Genomic DNA, 21,120 nt, shown 5'->3' with positions numbered 1-21,120 from the left:
AGCTTCAATAACTTGAAATTTATAATGGTACTTTTGATTTTCAGGAGATTTGAACTTTGGAATCCTCAGCTTAATAATTATAAGTAATCATTGTAGTATAATCTATGATAGTAAATGGTCAAAATCGAAGCACGTTTATGCCAAATTAAAAATTGTCCGGTCCTGCAAAAAAGTACTGTTTTGCCCGTCTTGCATATTGGACGAAAAACAGAACCACTAATCCTTATTTTAGAAAATTCGAATAATTTCCAGCTTTGACATGATCAAATTTTTATAAAATCTCGTTTTATCAATTATAAGTTTGAAATGAGTCAGCAACGACCGACATATTTTTTGAGTTCAGACGGCCCTCCGATTGACTCTGAATAGTTTAGTGCGAATACTTATATATCGGACTTAAAAGTACCACAACTCCTGAGGCCTTGAAGCTATGAACCACAGATAAGAAGAACATTGGTAGACAGCAATCTCTCATGTCACCATCAACCTTTAATCCTAAATATTTCTCTGGAATTCCCATTACTCCACTTAAAATGGGACACTCTGTACGTAATTGGCACTAATAATTATAGTAAGTCAGTCCAGTAATTCCACTTAGCTAATTCACTGAAATTATAAATCAATAAATACCGAGTTTTATCGTTTTATTCTACCATTTCCTGAATGGTGTGTGCATTGTAGGTTTGCGTTAATAGTTTGCGGAATTATTCAACTGAAAATACATTTATACCTACAATAAAGTATACATGGTAGGTCGTAAAATAAAATTTTTCAGATTTGTTAGATTCACCGGATGTTTTTTTTATTTATAATCATATTGTCATTTTACAGGCTGCAGATATCTTTCAGCGTGGATATAATCAATTTTATTTAACCTGTTAGCATCATCTTGGCCCACCAAGTTGCGAATGATTGCATCTGTGATTGAAACGCGGTTCCAACTGACTCAAAGTCAGTTACCATCGACGAAATCGTATCCTCGCCTAATGCTGGAACAGGCAAACATGGAAAATGATTACAGATGAACATGTATTACCTGCGCGACATGGTGTTGTCGTTTTATTATACGCTTTCTGCAGCTTGCGCGTTCTACCTTTGTTGTAACTGACTAGCCACTTTACACATATTAAATTGATTGACAATACGGCTTACTTAATTACAGGCGTGCGTGTATACATATGCTGCATGTAAACGTATGCTCACACACTATCGGGTCATTCGTGATTTTTTCTACTTACACAACGTGTCTGAAGAGTTGGATGAAGAAGAAGTTCCAGTCAAAGTTGAAGCTGCATCTGACGCGGCACTTTCTAGTTCTGAAAGTATGGCTGAAAAATACGAAAGCACGAAATTAGTCATCGAAAGATGTCGTCATTTGCTGACGACGCATTAAAATTAAAATATTGTATAACAACGTTTAGTTCGACTTGCATTTCGCTTTCTTGACGATACTTTAACTATGAGCGAATTTATTCGCAGTGATATGTTACAACTAGATTCGTTTTACTCACAGGCGGCGTCGATCGCAGCGTACAATTGGAAGCACACCAACACGGTGAAAATAAGAGCTGCGACTTGGTTCATGGTAAATATCTTGATGTACCTTGGTAAAGATAGTTCACGATCAGTGAGAAACGTGAACCGGTGATTCCGTATTTATACCAATCGATCGACCCCGAGTTTATTCGATAGCTTGATACAAGTGCGCGATCCCAGTTCCAAAACACGTGATTCGAATTGCGTATTAATATATTTGATTACAATTATCGCCCACTGTACCTGTTAGGTCATGTTCATTCCCAAAACTCGTATTTACTTTGTTTATTCGTATCATTTTTAGCTTCAGCCAAATGGTTGCAACCAGCAAATAGGTATGTGAGGAAAAAATCAAAATCGCTGCACGGAGATTACAAACAAACGAATGTTTTCGTCTTAACACCATATTTTACGAAAGTTTTGATCCTTCTACCATTTTTCCAATGATAGTAATAATTCTCAAAACCGTGGTGAAAAAGCATTTCATATGATTGATAGACAAATACGTAGGTATAGAAGAAATTCTTTAAAATATTAGTTTTCCCGAACTTTGAATCGAGCACTTTTAGAGATTAGATCGGGAATTTCACCGAAATTTGCTGAATTTGTTCGGCAATCGAAACAAGAAATTGGAATTGAATTTTGTGGAAAGATTGAAATTGAAATGTTTTGTACGCAGCCAGTAGATGGTAAAAAAATGTCGGATATATTGCAGAAAAATAAAAATGTTCAACATTACTGAATTTTCATAAAATTTTGTACCAACATCAGAATTATTTTGATTAAAATCTCAACTTATGTCAATTAATCTCTAAAATTGTTCGAACTACATGAAAGTGCCGAGTTAATACGACTCGTTCAGAGTTTCACAAGTTCTTAGAATCGTTGAAAATGTTGATCCCGAATAGCGCAACAATATTTTTCCACCGAAGAAGGAACCTCCGTAATTATCTATTTATCCGTAGAATTTTCGGTAAAAATATTTTGGCCAATCGCTCGTCATAATTAAGTATATAGACGAAAATAGTTCTGGTTTCAATTGACGCAATTTCCAGTCCTTATTGTGCGTGCTCATCGTATGTTTTAATATTTTTCAATTACTGCGAGCAAACAGCTGGTGGAAAAATTACGGATAATTAAGCAATTAGCAAACGATACGATGCACAATCGCGAAATGCTAACATGATCAAGCTGATTAAACACGCTTGATTAGACAGATATTATTTCGCTGTGATGACGCAAGAGCTCATTAATGCTACGGTCCGGACACATGCACTTAAGCACATTTTGTCTGTAAGGGATTTTTGCGTGCACGCGCATATGCTTTCTTATAGGACAGAACGTGCCGAGAGAGACAGCTATTATTGGAAAATGTCCTCATGACGTCAGAGACTGATTATCGGCGCCATTTTATGACCACATAACCTAATTTTCGAATTTTAATTGAAGCAATTCGTAGATCTTGGTGTTTCAAATTACTCATGTCGCATAAATTAACGAAACATAATCAATAATATATCTGTTAGACCATCCGTACGTGGAAAAATACGGTCAACGGTCAGCTACCAGCCTGGTTGCATTAGTTAAATTTTTTTCCACCAGATAACGCGTTGCAAAGTGACAATCCCGATAGGGTTCAGATTGTAGCTTTGTCTCTTTCTAATTCGCTGCGCGCGCAACAGAGTACAGAAGACTCAAAAAGTGAGTCAAACACTCAATGATTTACGTACGAGATGCGCCATAATTTGTGAAGGAATGATTTAGTGTAATTCTACTAATATTTGTATTTCATATTATCTGTAATGCATTGCTGAGCTTGACTTCGATCTAATGTATTTTTCATTCGATGGATTTGGGACGGGGAATTATATTTATATGCGACTGTAGATTGAGAGTGGGGATAAACTCAAAGATACGCAGAATCGGTATGCACCTAGAGACGGGCTTCTAGGTTGTATTTTAGCGACTGTCGGTGATGTTATTTGAGGTTATTTAACAACGCACGGCAATGAAGACGTTTCCAATAACCAACGATGCGGGGAAATAACAGTACAGAAAACACGTGTCGCTTATGCTTGGCAAAAGTTGACGAAAAAGAATTTATACCAATATTTCCCCAAAAGTATCTGAATGGCGTATCACTCGTCATGAAGATTATGGTCTGCGTGTCACTTACAGTAGGTAGCGATTGTCAAATAAGATGAATCTCTCCTTTGCCAGTTACGGAAGAGAAAAAAATTCAGTACATGAAAACTTGACAAACAATTTCTGTTCATTCTTATTTTTCTTAGATTCAAGAAGACGATCTTTTTCCAAAGAGAATATGCACGGCTTGCGAAGAATCGGTGAACACGTTCTATGCCTTTCGCGAAACTTGTTCCCAAGCTTACTTCATGCTGATTCAAAACTACGGAAACGCCAAGGATCTCGTCAAAGAATCAGAGTCAAAACTGAAAGATGATTCTGAATGTTCAGAGACTGTCGAAAAATCTTTATCCGAAGAAAACGAACGGAACCTATGCGGTGGAGAGTTAACAGGTGGACAACAAGTTCTATTAAGGAATGATCTAGAATCGCAACCAAATCCGAAGGAGAAATGTTACTTTGGTGATCAGTGCTTAGAGAAGCTTCCAGACATAGAAAATGTTACAAAACATGAAAATTCCAATAACGATTTTGATCTGGAACGAAATATACCCGAACATCATATCATGTGCCTTGATACGGATCAACGTTCTGTTGATGAAATAATTTTGGAAGGTGGAACTAACTCTGAAATTGTTGAAAAAACTTGTAACAATGATATAGAGGGTTCGGCAAAGGAAATTTGCTTTAAGGATAAATCATTGCTGATAGATAATGCTACGAAAGATGAAACGCCTGTAGAGAAATTTACAGGAAGGGAAACTGATGAAGATTTACAAACTTTCAAAGAATCAAGTTCGACTTTAAATGAAATTTCATCAACTAATGTCAATGTCGACGCAGATTGTTACCAAGTTGAAGAAATCCATCAGGAAATACGTTGTGGAAAGTACATCGAACAACAAATTAGATATAAATGTTTGCGGTGCAAAAATAGCTTCAGTGACTTAGATTCAGTTACGGCACATTATGCAGATTATTGTCAGCCAAATGATTGTCAAGAAATCGAACAGACGTCTGCAGAATCGAACGATGCTGAGGGCAGTACCAATTACTTGAATGCTTTTGCATACTTGGATGAAAATTTTGAGTTGGAAAATGAAGACATGCCGACATTGGAAAGCTTAAATAACTGCTCTGTGATCAAAGACTCTCAGTGTTCAGAGTCGAAGAAAATTAACGGATTAGATGGAGCAAACGATGAACAGATATCTATCCCTGGGAGGGAAAAGAGCATCGCTTTGGCATCAAGCGACGTCTGCGTTGTGAAAGTGAAAGAGAAATTCCGTGAATGGACAAGTGAGACACAATTAATAAATTCGGATAGAGAACGAAAGAGGAGAGGACGTTGTCCAAGAAAAGTCGATCACCCTTGCTCAGAATGTGATAGAATATTTGCCAGCAGTTCGTTATTGAAGAGGCATTCTTCGGTACATTCTGGAGAACGACCATACGCATGTGAAATTTGTGACCGACGATTCGCTCAGTTGGGACAGTTGAATTTTCACAAAAAATTCCACAGCAATCCACGTTATCGATGTTATATTTGCAGCAAGCCTTTCCTTAGACCGAGCGATATTGAAAAACATATGCGTACACATACGGGCGAGAAACCGTTCGACTGTAAAATATGTTTGAAATCGTTTGCTCAGCTTGGAGCTTTGCAACAACATTCAAGAATTCACTCGGGTGAGAAACCGTACTCTTGCGAAATTTGCGGCAAGAATTTTTCCCAGAAGGCAAATAAAACTAAGCATGTCAAAATACACAAGGAAGGTGAAAGGCCTCATACTTGCGACATATGCGGGCGAAGCTTTTCTGAATTGTCAGAAATGGAATTGCACAGGGCAGGGCACGGAGGAGGTAAACCCCGAAAATGTGATCACTGTGAGGACAGTTTTAGAAAATTATCAGAGTTAAATGATCACGTAAGACGGTTTCACACTTTTGAAAGACAACACAAGTGCATGTTCTGCTCAAAGGAATTTTACTCGATATATAATTTAAAGCAACATGTGATGGTGCATACGGGACAAAAACCTTTTGCCTGTTCTAAATGTGATCTTAGGTTTACACAGAAAGGCAATCTCACGAAACACTATGAAAGAAAACATTCCAAGTTTGTAGAAAAAGGAGATTGTCATATTGTTGTCAACGAAAAATCGTTTGATGGTGATAATTTATTATTTGCCGAGGCTAGCGTCAATCAAGTTAATACCATTGATCGGCTAATTGTGGAACGAGAAGAAACGATCGAAATGAATGCTCAGGCTGTTCTCAGGAAAGATTTTTCATGATTGCCACAAAAATTTCATTTCAATGTTTTGATTCTGAAGAAGGCTTAACTGCTAGTTTAAGAACTTGCTGCTAATGTTTGGCAAAGAATTAACATAAATAGAGAATTCAGGTGAATTAATAGTTTATTATAACATAAACTTTTAACTGTACAGAGCAATATTAAGAATATAAAAATACGCATGTATGTCACGAAATTAATTATGGAACGTGTAAACTATAATGTTCACAAACAATAACGTTCGTACTATGGCTATTTATTTTATGCAGGTTTGCCTTCAACCAAATTTGCCAGCAATTCAATTAATACGGTGCATTACAAGTAGTATGAAATGTTAAGCATTTGGTAGTAACTGTGATTTGATTTATCATTCATGTAAAATTGAAGTGATTACGAGATGCAAACCATACAAATATTATTATTAAATATTGCATTTAAATAACATTTTTCGAACTGAATAATACCCGGTATTATTAAATGATAAATCAGGACTGAGTTCGCGAATGTGCTGTAAGCTATTCTTAATTAAAATTTATGTTATTTGTACATTTTCTCCTGCGGTAACAGTCCACAAGGTTCATTTCAATAATAATTAAAAAAACAACTTTCCGTCTTTACAGACTAATCCTAAGCAGCAATGACATCTACTCAATATGGAACTGCTCAGTTTTGGAATTAATCGAACAAAGATGTTAACCAATCGTCTCCAAAAGTTTGCGGCAAGTTTTCACTTTCGTTGAGCAGCAAGTCATCTAAAACCATATCTAGACTTAAATTTGAATCCAGCACTGCATCGTTTTCTAGAGTAAACATAGTTTTACTTTTTGAATCTGAGCTTGATATTGCCATACCGATATTCCCCATGCCAGAAGTAGACTTCGGGTTACCGTTGTTACTAGAACCAACAGATTCTGACTTTGAATCGACGGTAACTGTAGTAGCACATGACGTTTCTGAAGTACTTGTGGAATCGGAACACGTATCAGCATTATCATGTGACGATACATCGGGAACACTAGTTTTGTTATTCTCATCACTACGGCGCCCAGCATTACTTTTGAATTTTTTCTTCAATGACTCAAAGTTGAAGCCTTCATATTTGTTAATTTTATTAATGGTTCGTTTCAATGGTTTTTTCATGGGTCTAGTATCAATCTTGGTTGGAATACCGGTTGCAGACGGACTATCTCTAGTCTCATAATCAGCGACAGACTCAACTTTGGTATTAATGGAGAAAATGGAATTGTCAGCCACTGTTTCTTGACCTGAGTGAATGTCCATTTTTTCATTTTTCGTTTCATTGCTACACTTCGAACTTTGAAAACCATTGCACTCTTCGATGAAACTTGGAATCTCGTAGGATACATTTATCGGCGGTAGGCCATCTATGACTACAGTTTTTTGTTCAACTTTAATCATACTGGAACAATTTTTCTGTACCGTAACGTTTTGCGGTATATGTCTATCGCCGGCAGTAATATGATCGATCTTATTTTTTTCTACAATATTTACATTCTGCATCGAGTCACCAAGTGTTTTCTGGTTTTTGTTTCGTACTACCAACGGAACTGCATAATTTTTCTGTGGCAAATTGGTTACCACTACAGGAAGAAATCTGTTACTATTTCTTTGATTTGGAAAAATAGCAGTCCCAACTGGTTTCACACTTGACTTTTGAATTATTTGAAATTTAGGAAATTGCTTTGCGCTGCTTGTATCTTGTTTGCTAGCTGTTAATACCCTAGTGCCTAATTTTTGCGGCAATGTTTCAATCCTGTAGACGATCACTTTCTTCTTAGAGTCGACATCGGGAAGAGAAGATTCCTTGTTTATCGTAGTCTTGGTATTGCTGTTCAACCATTCTTTACATTTTACAGTAGAATCAGAATTCACATTATCCAAATTGTTTAAGATCTTGTGATTGTCTATTACCTTGGCCGCGGGTTTGTTTACTAACGGTTTACCAATATTAAATAATGCGGAATTCGCATTAATTCGGAACGATTCCGTCGCTGCTTCCGCATCATCACAGGCATCGATAAATTCTTGAGAAGCCAAACGAGACTTACTCAAGCTCTCCAAATTCACATCATTTTCTAAACTAAAATCACTATTTGGTTTTGAGGAATTAACGGTACCTCCAAGAATCTGATTGTCGTTATTCAGCGTTTCCGCGTTCTTAAAACTGTGGACATTAGTTTTGGTGGTATGCGGTGACACTTCCTCTTCGCTGCTTAATCTGATTTCTATACTCTCGCCATCAATACTTCCGCATTCACTAGTAACGGAACCTTGCAGTTTATTGCAATTACTCTTTGATCGAGGATGGCTTGTAACGTTAACAACGCTGTTCGTACTTAAGTTAAGACTAGTTGCTGAGCATGTACTATCACCGATAGACGACTCTTTTTGTGCCACTTCGTAACCGCTGCCTGGCGTCACTGGCGGAGTATCCAACCCAAGTTCATTGAGGGAAATATGAACAGGTTCATACGATTTTATGACTATCGCCGGTTTGGGCTGTTCCCACGACGCAGACCAAGTCTCTCCAACTTTTCTTTCCACAAATCTGAATTCCTGATATCCAAACGGCCAAGGGCACTAGAAAATTCAAGGGTTAGATGACGATGAGTTTACATGATATTGCAAAGGGAATAACGATTGAAATTAAAATTACTGCTTTACGGTTTAGTACAAGACCAATTGGGTAAATAGTAACTATGAAAGTTGTCGTTTCTACAACTCGAGGAATTATCCAATTCAGAATGAAATATAAATGAAGAGTGTATCTTACCTCAGGAGACTCGCAAAGCCACGTGGCCTCCTCGAAATTAATTTGGAAGAGCACAAGTTTTTTCTTGTATCCATTTTTATCGCACAAAGGACAAAACTCCAACATTATATACACAAAGTATACGAAAATGGGAGGTTATTTTGCCATCGTTCCGCAAACGTTTGCGGAAATCTTGTATTTCTAATGCCGGTGAGTGAATTCTCGGTACGCCGTAGATAGCGTAATAAATATTGTCATTATGTGTCAACGATACGTAACTCTGTCGAACGTAATTCGCACAATAACTACGTTTACCGGTAAATAACACACATTTTATCACTCGGTTCAATTCGGTTATACCGCCATGTGCTCCAATATTACACCCATGTTAGTCCAAACGTTATAGATGAACAATGGGATTCGAATAATGAACAAAACGGCGGTTAGTAACACTTCCGTCTTCTGTTGGACCACGCGCGTCACTCGACAGCGCGTAAATACTCCATTTTCAAATTTCGCGCAATCGCCAAGACGCTGATTCAACGATTTCTCTTTAAATTTTTTTAGTTTGTATATTTTAAGGCATGCGACTTACCCGTGCTGCATTTCTGCCATCTTCGTACTGCAGAATGGTTCCAAACGTCCTTGTAAGCTTGACTCTTAATCTCTCGACACGAATATATAATTACAGCTCAGCCTAAAAATTTTTAGTTGTTTCGTTGTTGTTTCTTTCGGCACAGCGTTCCGCACAGGATTCACTTTGCCGTTGACTAATTCTTTAGTCAACGACTTTACTACGATTTAGCACATGAAATACTGCTTTGAAATTTTAAACACAAACGGGGTAATATTTATTTTGTTATTATCAGTCAACGATCTTAATCGAACGGTGTATAAGCAGCTGACTTACACGAATGCATCAGTCGCAACGTCATGTATACGTGATGTCACAGATCCCGCCATAATACCATTACATTGCATGATCTTTGATTTGATTGTAGTCGAATTAGGGCAATTGGAGTAAGCAATTCAGTCCACTGGTTGCACAAGATTGATAGCCTATTCTTTATATCATAGAGATTGATTACGAATGAATGCAATTTATGCATATTTTATATCTATGAAATGTAAAATCAACCGAGCAAAATTCACGCCGAACATTTCGAACCGAATGCGGAGTTTGAACCGGTTTGTACAGCGGAATGGAACGGACTGGTTCGTTCCGTTCCTATCAACCGTACATAGATCGTGTTTTGTTTGCCCGGGAATAATAGCAATTCAAGTTTTTGTCATGTAGCAAAATTACAAAGTTGGTTTTTCTCATCGGAAAATAGAAACCAGCTAATTTTTCAATGAGGGTGAAAAAATTGTCAATTTCTTTCACATTGTTTACTTGAAGTATAATTTCATTGTAGAATTAATTGAATATTATCAGTTTCGAAAGTGCTGCTTTCTGTGTGGAAGTCTCGAAAACAAATTTGCAATCAGCTGGAGCAGGTAGCACTTGTTACTTGCTCGACAACGGCTTGTTCCAGTTGTGTGACTAGCCGCGAGAGATGGTAAATAATTAATGCTATTATGTACGCGTACGTATAAAAAAAAAGTTTGTCGGTTGTAAAAGTCGTCGCAAAAAATTACTCGTCAGAAGTAATATGCTGAATTATTTTCTTCAATGAGTTGAATTCAGCGAGTTGGAGTAATATAATGATTCAGTCAACTGTCAAAACAATATTAGTTCTCTACTGGATTATCCTTACCATTCACTGATCATCTCTAAAAAAAGATAAGAGCTCGCATTTCAATCGTAATGGAAGATCCGAACGACAGCGACACTTCAGAGTGGACGCATTTGTCCCACTCTTCGAACGGCCAGCAAACGGTTTTAGCCTCCCTTAAACGAATACTCGTTGGAAAAGTATTTACCGGAGAGTACGTAGAGCGACACTACGTAGATTTTCTCTCCACGTACAGGTAAGATTTAGAAAAAGTTATATTCCAAATTGCACCAGCTGCAAACATCTCTGATCAACCTGTTTCTTCATAGAGATTTGGTCGTTGTGAACACCGACGAAGCAGATTTTTCAACTGCTTTGATAAAAGCTTCAAAAATGACTCATGAGACTTACGGACGAAGCTTATGGTTCGGTGTAACTGGTAAGTGATCAAGCCTATGGTGTACCTTGAGTGAAGTTGTTCACTACTTACATTCCAAAAGTTTTGATGTAAGAACGAGGATCAAACCGGTATCCAAATTCTCTATTTGTAATGATGTATTTTTTTTCAAGCGAGTAGAAGAATAACACTCCCATATTTTTGGTGTAACAGATAACGAACATGACGGAACGCCAAAAGGTTACTGCCTCTGGGTGAACCTCTTCCAAATACCTTTGGGTAAACACTGGTTTCAAGTACAGTCAGTTGACTTGTATCAAAGGGAAATATGTCTGAGATTGAAACACCTGCGACCATTTCATGCTGAAAGCAGCCAGGCTACTAAACGGGAACTGGTTTCGTCTGAGCTTATAGAGAATTTTGATCTACACAAATTTTACCAGGAACTCGAGTGGTCTCAAGTGCAAAATTTCGTATTACATCTATTGGTTGATGCCTCTGCCTGGTGCATACTGCATATTAAGAAAGTAAAGATAATTTTGTTACACTTTTCGAGCATTTTAAACTATTCTCAACCCTTTAGCTGGCCTTTTCAAGTGTACACGCAATTTTTTGTTTTATTCCACTAAAATAACATGATATTCTATTCAATTTATAGGTATTGACATATGAGAACGTTCGGGAGACCGTTAAATTTTGCTCAGTGTTGATCTTGGTCATCGTGACTTTCCTGATAGAAGCTTCCAAGTTCCTGTGTGACTACAGTTTAAAATTAATTCGAGAGTTATCAAACGTAATTCGGTCGACAACGCCCATAACAATGGGAATTATTCAATTCTTCACCAAGTGTGTTGGCGGATTTTATTTGTTAATCGTCATGTTGTGGCGAGGTTCCACAGGACCTCCAATCCCTCCTAATGCGATATTGGCATCATTCAATCCAAACAGTGGCTGGTCAGGGCAAAGAGCAATTAAATACCCTCCCCAAGCTCACAACCGTTATGGTTATGGTCAAAGAGTCCATCAACCTCGTGGCAGATTTAGTGATTACTGAATCGAAAATTACTTTCTGTGTATTAATATTCATCTTCAGATTGCTTTCTCAGTCGTGATGAATCATCGTATTCTGCAGGTTTTATTTACCAAAATAAATTGTATATAAAATCGACAGTGATAAATGATAGAGATGCATGGTTCTTACTATTTTCCCTGAATTAGGCTTCGAAGGCTGATGATTTGTGTTTGCAATTCTCAACTTCTATTCTTAGTGAAGAGTAGAACTGATTATTTAATCTATGATATATAAATATATATATTTTTGTTTTTAAAATGGAATGATAATAATTGTTGGATATTTATGAAATTGTATAGACCATCGCATGTTATTATTTATATATATCGAGAAATCACTTTATCGAATGAATAAGTGGTTATTTCTACAAAGAACCAATAAAAATTTCCTCACAATGTCAGGTGAGTCTACAGCAGTATCGTAAAAGATTAATTATTGATAATTGTAAAACGAATATGCGAAATAAAAGTTTAACGTTGGTGATAATTATCATTTCACTCACTGGGTGTGATGTCCGTTTCGAAAAAAATTGAAGAAATGCGACCAAATTATTTTTAATTAGATTTTATTATATATGTGTATCGCTGGCACAAGGCACAACGAGATAGTTGGTGGTTTCTTCAGAACGATGTATCTATGCTAATAGTACATACAGGGAATGACGAGTAACTTTTGGAAAGTTCAAGAGACCAGTATTAATAGTAATTATAACAATCAAGATAAAAGTAAGAATAAAGTGTCAGCATCGATATATCTGCGATGGCTTTTTAGATTTTATTGCGCAGTCAGGCCTTTGTGATACCGATAACGCCGCAAGCCAAACGACCTCCCGCATTTCCAGTTGTTTTGGACAGCTCATGCCCACCTAGGCCCAAGTCATCGGGATCTGCGTGAACCTGCGATATTCACCACAATTTTTAGCACATTATTAACATAATATGCACTCAGGGCAATGACAATTTCCCTTAAATACAATTTCCTAACTTTTCTAGTTAAAAAATTCAGAATTTCTTATAATGCTGGGCAGCTTTTACAAACAAGAGCTCCAGAAATTTTGCACCTTCAATGTACAAATTTGGATTGCAAAACAAGCAAATAATTAGAAATTGTACAATAGCATTTCCAAAGTTATCTTAGTTAAAGTTTGAAAACAATTTATAACAAAAGTACGTTTTTTCCCATTGTCCGTCATAATTCCCTGATTTTTCTTTGACTTTTCCCAGCCTTCCTGGTCTTTTGCCACCTTGACTGACTATATATCTGTCTTTCATGGAAAAAAATATATAATTTTAGTCGGTCACTTACCACGACTGTTCTGCCAATTATGTTGTGTGGTCCCTGCAGCTGAATCAGCTTGTCTGTTATGTTGACCTTGGCAACGCCATCCTTTCCAGCCTCGATGTTTCCTAAGTCACCAACATGACGAATTTCAGCTGTGGGAGCTCCATGCTCCTTACTTAACGGATTGAAGTGTGGTCCAGCACTGGTGCATCCTTAAAAAAGTATTTGTATTATACCATACATAGATAAGCTTGAATAATGTACGAAGTGACTTACAAAATAGATAAGTTACCCCAACAAGTGATAATTCATCAGCCATTTAAAGTATAGCACAGTATGGAGAATAATTTTTAGATATGTAGTGTAAAGTCATTAGGAACCAATCCCTCATACAGTGAATTTTCTCAATGACGAGGTCAGTTTTGTTCAAATCATAAATCTTTTGTAAAAATATCCGTATTTGTAATCAAATTAATCTGTCCAATTACATAACATTAAGAGTGACTCAGCACAAGGATACCTATTCAAATATTGCTAATGGACAGTATTGGATTATATAACAAGGAGATAAGTTTTCATTCCTTGCCTGTTGACCATGAACCTTGACTTATGATCACCAAGTCAAATTGCATTTTTTGTTGCAAGTCAGACTTGAAGTATCTAAAATTATGGTGCTACATCAGCGACGTAATTTCTCGCTGATATCAACAAGGTAATAGTTTCCTTGATATATTTTTATTTTTGCAATTTTTCTTAATACAAACCATTAGTGTTGTCGCCGAACTCGTGTATGTGGAAGCCATGTAGCCCAGGCTTTAAACCAGTCACTTCTCCGGTGACTTTGACGGGGCTAGAATCTCCCTGAAATAGCAATTATGACGATTTGAGGTAGGAGCGGGTATCAAGGAGGCGATGAAAAACAGAAGTAAAAGAAATCTTTTCCTAAGCTTACAGCCTGTTCGAAGAATAAGGTGCCCTTAACTTCTCCGTTGAGAACGCAAACCCCCTTCACGGTCATTTTGGTTTATTACAAGATACCGGTTGCGGAGAAATGGAACGTAACAACACTCTCTGTTGATCAAACGCGACTGGTCACACAACTGGCCACTCGAAATGATTTCCGATATTTTGCGTTCTAATGCTGAATCATGAATGCAAAGTGATGTTTGAGTGCCGTGTGAAACGATATTATGGTCAATGGGGGTACAGTCGCCCGCTGTGTAGTATTATAGAGCTCATAGCATGGAGGTAAATCTCAGTACACGCTGTCTCTCTCACTCTGCGCCGTGATTGGCTGGGAGAGCGAGTTCAGCCAATCACGGTGCAGAGCGAGAAAGACAAAATGTACTGATATACCACCTCCGTATGTATATGCTCGGTCGGCAGCGTAGGATAATCAAAGCCCTTAGCTTCCAGCTCAAGGCAACGTCACCCGCCTTATTTTATTGATATTTCAGAGATGACGCCACCTTGCGATTCGGGCTCTGCGCGTAGCAGAGATGAGTAGGTAGCATTCGGTTCGTGTTCTTCCTTTCAGCCATCAAGCAGCTCACTCTCCAAAATAATTTGACGTTTACAATTAAAGCGACGATGCCCAAGTGTGTTGACGGTTCAGCCTCGCTCGACCTAGACAAGACTTTTATCATACGATTCGATCTATTTCTCCGTTTCATGAGAGAAACACGGTCATTGTTCTCGGTCCAAAATGGGTTTTAGAATTATAAAAATACCTTAAAAGGAGATCGGGAAATCCGACTCTCTGGAACAGTAAATTCCAACTAAAATGGAAAATGCGCAGCGATCACGTATGAATTGTGTATAACTCGTCGGTGTCTGAGGCAATCTTGGACTTGGCCAGATTGAGGTTTGATAAGTGAAATGTGTTGTTTCCGAGTCAGTTATTACTCATAGGTACAATGATTAAAAAGATACCGCTTATCACAGATTAAAAGAATTCGTTAAACGCGGACGTACCGTACGTTTCCGATCAACGTTTGATTATATCTTCTCATTTATCGTGTTCGGATGTATTGTAGCTGTTAATAAGGTGTCCAATTTCCTGTGTTATTCACAATATTAACTCGAGTTCGTTCCCTGCACCATATCTTGCCACTGGGGATAAATATTCCGCACCGATCATAACAGCTGTGTAACCCTTCGAAACACAGGAATACCGCATCTAGTAAATCTTACTGACAAATAATTGTAAGACCAAAATGTCTGGCGGTGAGCGAAAAAAGAGAGGCGGAGGAGGCGGTCAAGGGTGGGAAGAAGCTGGCGCAGAATTCTATCAAGAAAGCTATCCTGCGGCCATAGAAGCTGACCTTCAGGCACTACAAAGAGATCCGTCACACATAGCCACGTTACTACCGAGCAAAAAAACCCGTGTCGGTAAGACAATTTATCATTGTCATACTCTTTTCCGTCCGACGGTTTGTCATTTTTACTCATTTTCTAGATACTATTATTTCCTCTGTTTTAGCAACTACAAAGCGTGTTCGAAATGAGCCGCGAACTACGCTTAGACGAAGAACAAGCACTCGATCCCGTGGAGCAAGTACGGTGCGACGTATGTCTACTAATGTGCACGATGTCGCAGTAGCGATGCTGCCTGACCTCTCGGAAAACTTGTCCAATGAGGAACGAATTTGGGAAGAAATAATGCAAATAAAGGCGATGCCGATTTGCATGGCTCAAAAAATACAGCTGAAACATCAGCTGCAGGTATAAATCTCTTCGCTTTTCCATTATCCTTTTTTGCTAAGTTTAATTAGACGTAAACTATTCGGTAACTAATATAACATTATTTTCTTTCAAAGAGTGCGACAAAACTGCGACTGCAAGGATTTGATCAGCTGAAGTGGCAGCGTAGAAAGGTATGGCAGCAGTTTCGTGTTCGGTTGAAAGAGACGTACTCGAAAATGGAACTGTGGCACCACAGTTTGAAAAAAATTGAAGGAAACTTTGGCACAGGCATTGTGGCATATTTTTTGTTCTTAAAATGGTTGATGTTCTTAAACGTACTGCTGTTTCTGCTGATACTGGCTTTTATCCTTCTGCCCACAATACTGATGGTGGCACCAGAGGCTGAGTCCTGCGTCTACGGTACCAATTCCACAAATGGCAGTGTCGCCTGCTGCTCGAAAGCATATCAGAACATTAACACGAGCACATCCACTGACATCACTGACCTAGTCCAAGGTTCTGGTATTATGGAATTCACCCTGTTATTTTACGGCTTTTACACGTATCAAACATACGGTACAGATGGCGATGGTCTCAAGTACAACTTGCCATTAGCATATATTTGTACTATCATAGCGATTTTCCTATTGAGTCTGATCGCGGTGGTCAGATCAGCAGCTCGAGGTTTCAAGGAAAGAGTCGTGGAGGGGGAGGGCCAGTTTTATCAGTATTGTAACTTAGTATTCGGTGGGTGGGATTACTGCATTCACAATGAGAAGTCGGCGGTAATAAAGCACAAGGCATTGTACAACGAAATGAAAGCATTTATAGAGGCAGAAAGAATGGAGGAGGAAAGGCAAAATCGAACACGAGAGGAGAAGATCAAGTTATTCCTGATTCGTTTATTAGTTAATATATTTGTGATATCAGTACTTATAGGTAGCGCCACATTCATCTACTATATTATCGATATTTCTTATGCTTCTATCGCTTCGTACCCAGTGACCAGCAGCGATGAGGGCTTTCAAATAACACTCAGTAACATTACACAGTTACTCTTCGAATTTTTACCGTACATGTGCATCGTTGGTTTGAACCTAACAATTCCAATGCTATTCAGGTATTTGATAGTTTTGGAAAATTATAGCCCTTTAGTTATTGTGAGAGTAACATTATTGAGGACAGTCTTCCTGCGACTCGCTTCTCTGTGCGTCTTGCTTACGTCCTTTTATAAGCTGATCGTCCAAGAAGTTGGCGAGGACGAATGTTACAATAGCTCTAATCTGCAGCCGGCCTGCTGGGAAACCTATGTGGGTCAACAATTCTTCAAGCTTTACATAACCGACTTTTTAGTCCAATTCATTGTCACATTCTTCGTAAACTTTCCACGATCTATGATCGCGCGGCACACGGAAAACAAGATAATACGATTTATAGGTGAACAAGAATTCGATCTGCCCAAACACGTCTTGGATGTCGTATATTCTCAAACAATTTGTTGGCTGGGCTGTTTCTTTGCTCCTCTGCTACCTTTGATGGCAGTCATTGGTTCCTTTTTTCTATTTTACGTAAAAAAGTTTGCCTGTTTGGTAAATAGCACACCATCGAGCCAGGTTTACAGAGCGAGTCGTTCCAATTCTCTCTTCATGCTCGTCTTGTTGCTGGCTTACACATTGGCCATCATCCCAGTTGGTTATGCTATAGCTGAACTATTCCCCTCCAAGTCATGCGGGCCTTTCAGGGGTTGGGATACAGTCTGGTCACTGGTTATTTCAACTTTCATGGATTTTCCCAACTGGTTGCAATCGATATTATTTTTTGTCAGCACTGCTGGCTTCGGCATTCCGGCATTCATTTTTCTAGCATTGCTATTATATTATTACTATGCAGTTTCCGCCGCTAACAAACACATGATAATTGTCTTGAAAAATCAATTAGTACTTGAGGGACACGATAAACAATTTTTGCTGAACCGGCTGAGTGCCTTTATCAAGCAGCAACAAGATCAGGCAAAATTTAGGCAGGAGCAATCTAGTGAGTTAGGTAACTTTATGCAGTAATTTTTTTACATCAGGCACTGAAATAAAGCTGGGTTCACAAGAAGCGCTATTAAATAATTATCCAATTATGATGAAAAAATTTGGTTGTTTTCCAAATATTTTCAACACAACATCTTGCCAGGTTGCCAAACTTGTAATATAGTCTGCTGTACAACGTCTAATCGTTTCTCCGTAAGTTTATGTCATTTGATCGTGTTCGAATATACCTTATAATTTAGGTGGACCACGGCTACATGTTTTAAATTGAATGCTTTTAAATTGAATTGTATTTAAAAATTTGTACCTATGAACAAGTTACACAACTGATCTCTGGAGTGAGATTACATTTTTTGTAACCAATTTTTTATGAAATTTATACGAAAAAAGGTTTGCGTGGAAAAAGTCTGCCCATATACACACATGGGATATACGTAAATATTTCCGTGTAGACTTTTGATATAATGTGAATAAATAATCGCAACTATGAATGAATGAAAAAAAAAATTAAAAAATGTCATAATTTGTAGCAAAGCGAATTACTAAAGCAAGGGCTTCGGTATTATTAAATAATTAACCATCAAGAACAAACATGTTACGTTCGTATTGACAGCTTTTGTTGATAATTTATATTTTAATAGAAAAGATTTCTGTTACTAACGTAACCGTTTTTGATAGCTTTACCAAGGAAGAATAATAAAAAGGAGCATATGAACAAGCACTGTCCGAATTAATAGGTATTTATTATTTTAACGCAAATTTTGGTTGTCGACAGTTGATTTTGTCACCCATAAATAATTCATAATATATTAATCCGCCACAGTTGTGACGTGTATCAATGGGAAATCGGTTGGAAAAAAATAGGTGGCTGTGATTTTTATAAACTATGTAAGTATTCTGTAACGAAAATTCGTCAAAGGCCAATAGCTATTCATAAATAAACTATGTAAACACTGTCCTCATAGAGTACAGAAGCCTCAACGATAATCTAGCGCCTAATAATTTAATGTGTTTTTATTCCATCGGAATATCAGGGAGAATATTTTTGTCCAAGTTTGGCACTTCGAATACTTGAAAACAGAAAAAAAAGAAATTCAACGTATCAACATTGTCTTTGATACTTGAAGAGATACACATCTGTTTTCTCTCATGGTTGAATTGTTCAATGGATAAGTAAAAAATATTCTTACTCTATAGATTTGATAAATTACACAGTAGGACGAATTGTGTAACGTAGCTTAGACTGTAACTTTGTTTACGTAATTTATATTTTAGTGGTTCCTACAATTGTTCCGATTTTCCAAAAGCGTGTAAGTGTATCTGTACCAATTAATTTTGCAGGGAAATTCTGTTTTAAACGCAACTGTAGTATTAATACTGTAAAAGTATAGTTATCCTGTGTAACAAAGGAAGAAAAATGAATAAACATTACCAAATGGCAATGAAAAATCTAAGTTAAAGCCAAAGATTGTCTGGAAAGAAATTTACTATTCTTAGCTTTAAAGATGTGAGGTAGCGCTAAAGTATTCATTTCGGCAACAAGCGACTATGAGTATACTGATCAATAAACTGACAAAGCATCTGAAATGTAAATTCATTCTTGTTTTCGAACAAAAATATGTTTGACTGATCCATGAATATTGAACCTATGTACCCTCGACCTAAATAAGTAAGGTAGAAATAGTATGTGTATGTATTTAGAATTAATGAATGTACATTTTATTCTGTAAATATGAGTATACAAAATTTATGATTATAACAAGATAATAAATGCATAATGTTGAATAGCGAACATGAATAGAGTACACATTATCCGTATTATATGAAAATAATCATTTTATCGCAAACAAGTTAAATTTCACCTATTAAATAATACAGAATTCTGGAGCAAGAATTTCTTTGTGATTCGAAAACGATCAAATCATTTGAAAACAAGTGCTTACAGAGTGGAGAAAATAAGATTATATCCAGTCGAATGTATGTAACAAATGTACACTGCTCTAAAATTTTTACAATCAACAATAAGTAGAAAATCGAATGTAATATACTAATTACTATGCATATTTATTGAGCAATCTTTCAACAAGGTCTATAATCATTGAAATATCACATCTTCATCTGCCACACACATGCACAAAAATTAGCACCCGTAGTACATTCGTTAAATATTTAGTAAATCCATGAAACAGTGTGGCAAAATAAATTTTTTCCTTGAAGCATTTGAATATTGTATAATAACACGATAATTGAAGTGCAGGTACGAAAATTGTTACTTAAAATTATTGTATGTCCCTGAGCATGTGAGTCTCAATTGCCGACGTCGTCATCGTTGGAATGGAGCTGAAACAGATTGAAAATCCATGAAATTCACTTTCTCTTTACAAATTTCAATTTGTTATTAAATCAGTGACGAAAAGTATTGCTCACCGCTTCGGCGATGTCGATCCATTCCAAAGCTGCGACAACGGCGTCATTCTTAGAAGGTAGTTTGTCATAATTCCAGTAGGTAAACTGAGTAAATTTCCCTGTAGCGAAGAGGTTGCGATCAAGTGATTCTGACTCTGCATTTTTGCTTTCGTGGAGAACCAATCCAGTGTAACCCTTTGGTAAAGTTATGGTTTTTCCTTGCAAAGGATAGCCGCGAAAGGAAGTCGTCAGATCTGAGATGAAGAGTGAAAAAAATGAATAAATAAATAAATAAAAAATGTATCAATAACTGGCAAATACGTTACGTCAGCTGTCAGACAGTCTGAGGATCTGAAAATCTCGTGTAAAAACTCACGTTCGTCATCTTTCCTGCGGATGTATGGAGTGAAATAAGACGAAACGAGAGCCGGTTCGTCTCCGTGTATGTCGCAAGGCATCAGGTGCAAAACCGACTCCTTCTCGCTGGTCAGTATTTCCTTTTTCAAATTCAAATGTATCGCCATGTTTCTTACCAGCTGCACGGATCGTCACTTTTGAGAGAAACAATTCTACTCTGCTACTACTGTACATTCCACTGTTGAGACCCAGAGATTTTTAAAACACAGTCAGTTGCCACTGCTCATAAAATCCGACGACACATAAGGATTTACGTCAAATCGCGACGGATCTTTACCTCGGAAAACCGCGCGTTTGAACCAGCAGTTGACGTGAATCACGCGAAGCGACAGTAACGGAGATCTGCAAACTAACCTAACCC

At 37.4% G+C, this 21,120-nt stretch overlaps 6 protein-coding genes across 8 annotated transcripts; 3 read left to right on the top strand and 3 right to left on the bottom strand.

Annotated features, from left to right (window-relative positions):
* The first annotated feature begins 3,269 nt into the window (after window positions 1–3,269).
* Window positions 3,270–5,983, top strand: LOC124186777 (zinc finger protein 271-like). Its single transcript, XM_046578772.1, has 2 exons — window positions 3,270–3,713; window positions 3,828–5,983. Exons 1-2 carry the CDS (start codon window positions 3,570–3,572, stop codon window positions 5,976–5,978), a joined length of 2,295 nt encoding a protein of 764 aa, XP_046434728.1. The 5' UTR covers window positions 3,270–3,569; the 3' UTR covers window positions 5,979–5,983.
* Window position 5,984: 1 nt separating this feature from the next.
* Window positions 5,985–9,256, bottom strand: LOC124186779. 2 transcript variants are annotated; one of them, XM_046578774.1, is made up of 3 exons: window positions 8,772–9,256; window positions 6,829–8,578; window positions 5,985–6,729 (listed from the first exon to the last, which is right to left on the bottom strand). In XM_046578774.1, exons 1-3 carry the CDS (start codon window positions 8,874–8,876, stop codon window positions 6,653–6,655), a joined length of 1,932 nt encoding a protein of 643 aa, XP_046434730.1. In that variant the 5' UTR covers window positions 8,877–9,256; the 3' UTR covers window positions 5,985–6,652. The 2 variants fall into 2 exon arrangements, with proteins under 2 accessions (XP_046434730.1, XP_046434729.1); XM_046578773.1 differs by having other exon boundaries at window positions 5,985–8,578.
* Window positions 9,257–10,240: 984 nt separating this feature from the next.
* On the top strand, window positions 10,241–12,420 carry LOC124186783. The gene is made up of 4 exons (XM_046578780.1): window positions 10,241–10,721; window positions 10,795–10,904; window positions 11,076–11,389; window positions 11,521–12,420. The coding sequence occupies exons 1-4, from the start codon at window positions 10,558–10,560 to the stop codon at window positions 11,914–11,916; spliced, it is 984 nt and encodes a 327-aa protein (XP_046434736.1). The 5' UTR covers window positions 10,241–10,557; the 3' UTR covers window positions 11,917–12,420.
* Window positions 12,421–12,482: 62 nt separating this feature from the next.
* On the bottom strand, window positions 12,483–14,404 carry LOC124186786 (superoxide dismutase [Cu-Zn]). Of its 2 annotated transcripts, none has more exons than XM_046578785.1 (4): window positions 14,168–14,396; window positions 13,980–14,076; window positions 13,240–13,427; window positions 12,483–12,830 (listed from the first exon to the last, which is right to left on the bottom strand). In XM_046578785.1, exons 1-4 carry the CDS (start codon window positions 14,231–14,233, stop codon window positions 12,720–12,722), a joined length of 462 nt encoding a protein of 153 aa, XP_046434741.1. In that variant the 5' UTR covers window positions 14,234–14,396; the 3' UTR covers window positions 12,483–12,719. The 2 variants fall into 2 exon arrangements, with proteins under 2 accessions (XP_046434741.1, XP_046434739.1); XM_046578783.1 differs by having other exon boundaries at window positions 12,784–13,003; window positions 13,120–13,427; window positions 14,168–14,404.
* A 316-nt stretch (window positions 14,405–14,720) lies between these two features.
* On the top strand, window positions 14,721–19,081 carry LOC124186776 (transmembrane channel-like protein 7). Its single transcript, XM_046578771.1, has 3 exons — window positions 14,721–15,606; window positions 15,698–15,939; window positions 16,035–19,081. Exons 1-3 carry the CDS (start codon window positions 15,432–15,434, stop codon window positions 17,958–17,960), a joined length of 2,343 nt encoding a protein of 780 aa, XP_046434727.1. The 5' UTR covers window positions 14,721–15,431; the 3' UTR covers window positions 17,961–19,081.
* Window positions 19,082–20,146: 1,065 nt separating this feature from the next.
* LOC124186787 (ribonuclease H2 subunit C) lies at window positions 20,147–21,087 on the bottom strand. Its single transcript, XM_046578786.1, has 3 exons — window positions 20,719–21,087; window positions 20,364–20,596; window positions 20,147–20,276 (listed from the first exon to the last, which is right to left on the bottom strand). The coding sequence occupies exons 1-3, from the start codon at window positions 20,864–20,866 to the stop codon at window positions 20,244–20,246; spliced, it is 414 nt and encodes a 137-aa protein (XP_046434742.1). The 5' UTR covers window positions 20,867–21,087; the 3' UTR covers window positions 20,147–20,243.
* Window positions 21,088–21,120: the final 33 nt, after the last annotated feature.

The sequence above is a fragment of the Neodiprion fabricii genome, chromosome 7 (assembly GCF_021155785.1).
Source record: "Neodiprion fabricii isolate iyNeoFabr1 chromosome 7, iyNeoFabr1.1, whole genome shotgun sequence".
NCBI lineage: Eukaryota > Metazoa > Arthropoda > Insecta > Hymenoptera > Diprionidae > Neodiprion > Neodiprion fabricii.
The sequence above is the reverse complement of the archived record's forward strand: the minus strand, read 5'-3'. Positions and strand labels throughout refer to the sequence as shown.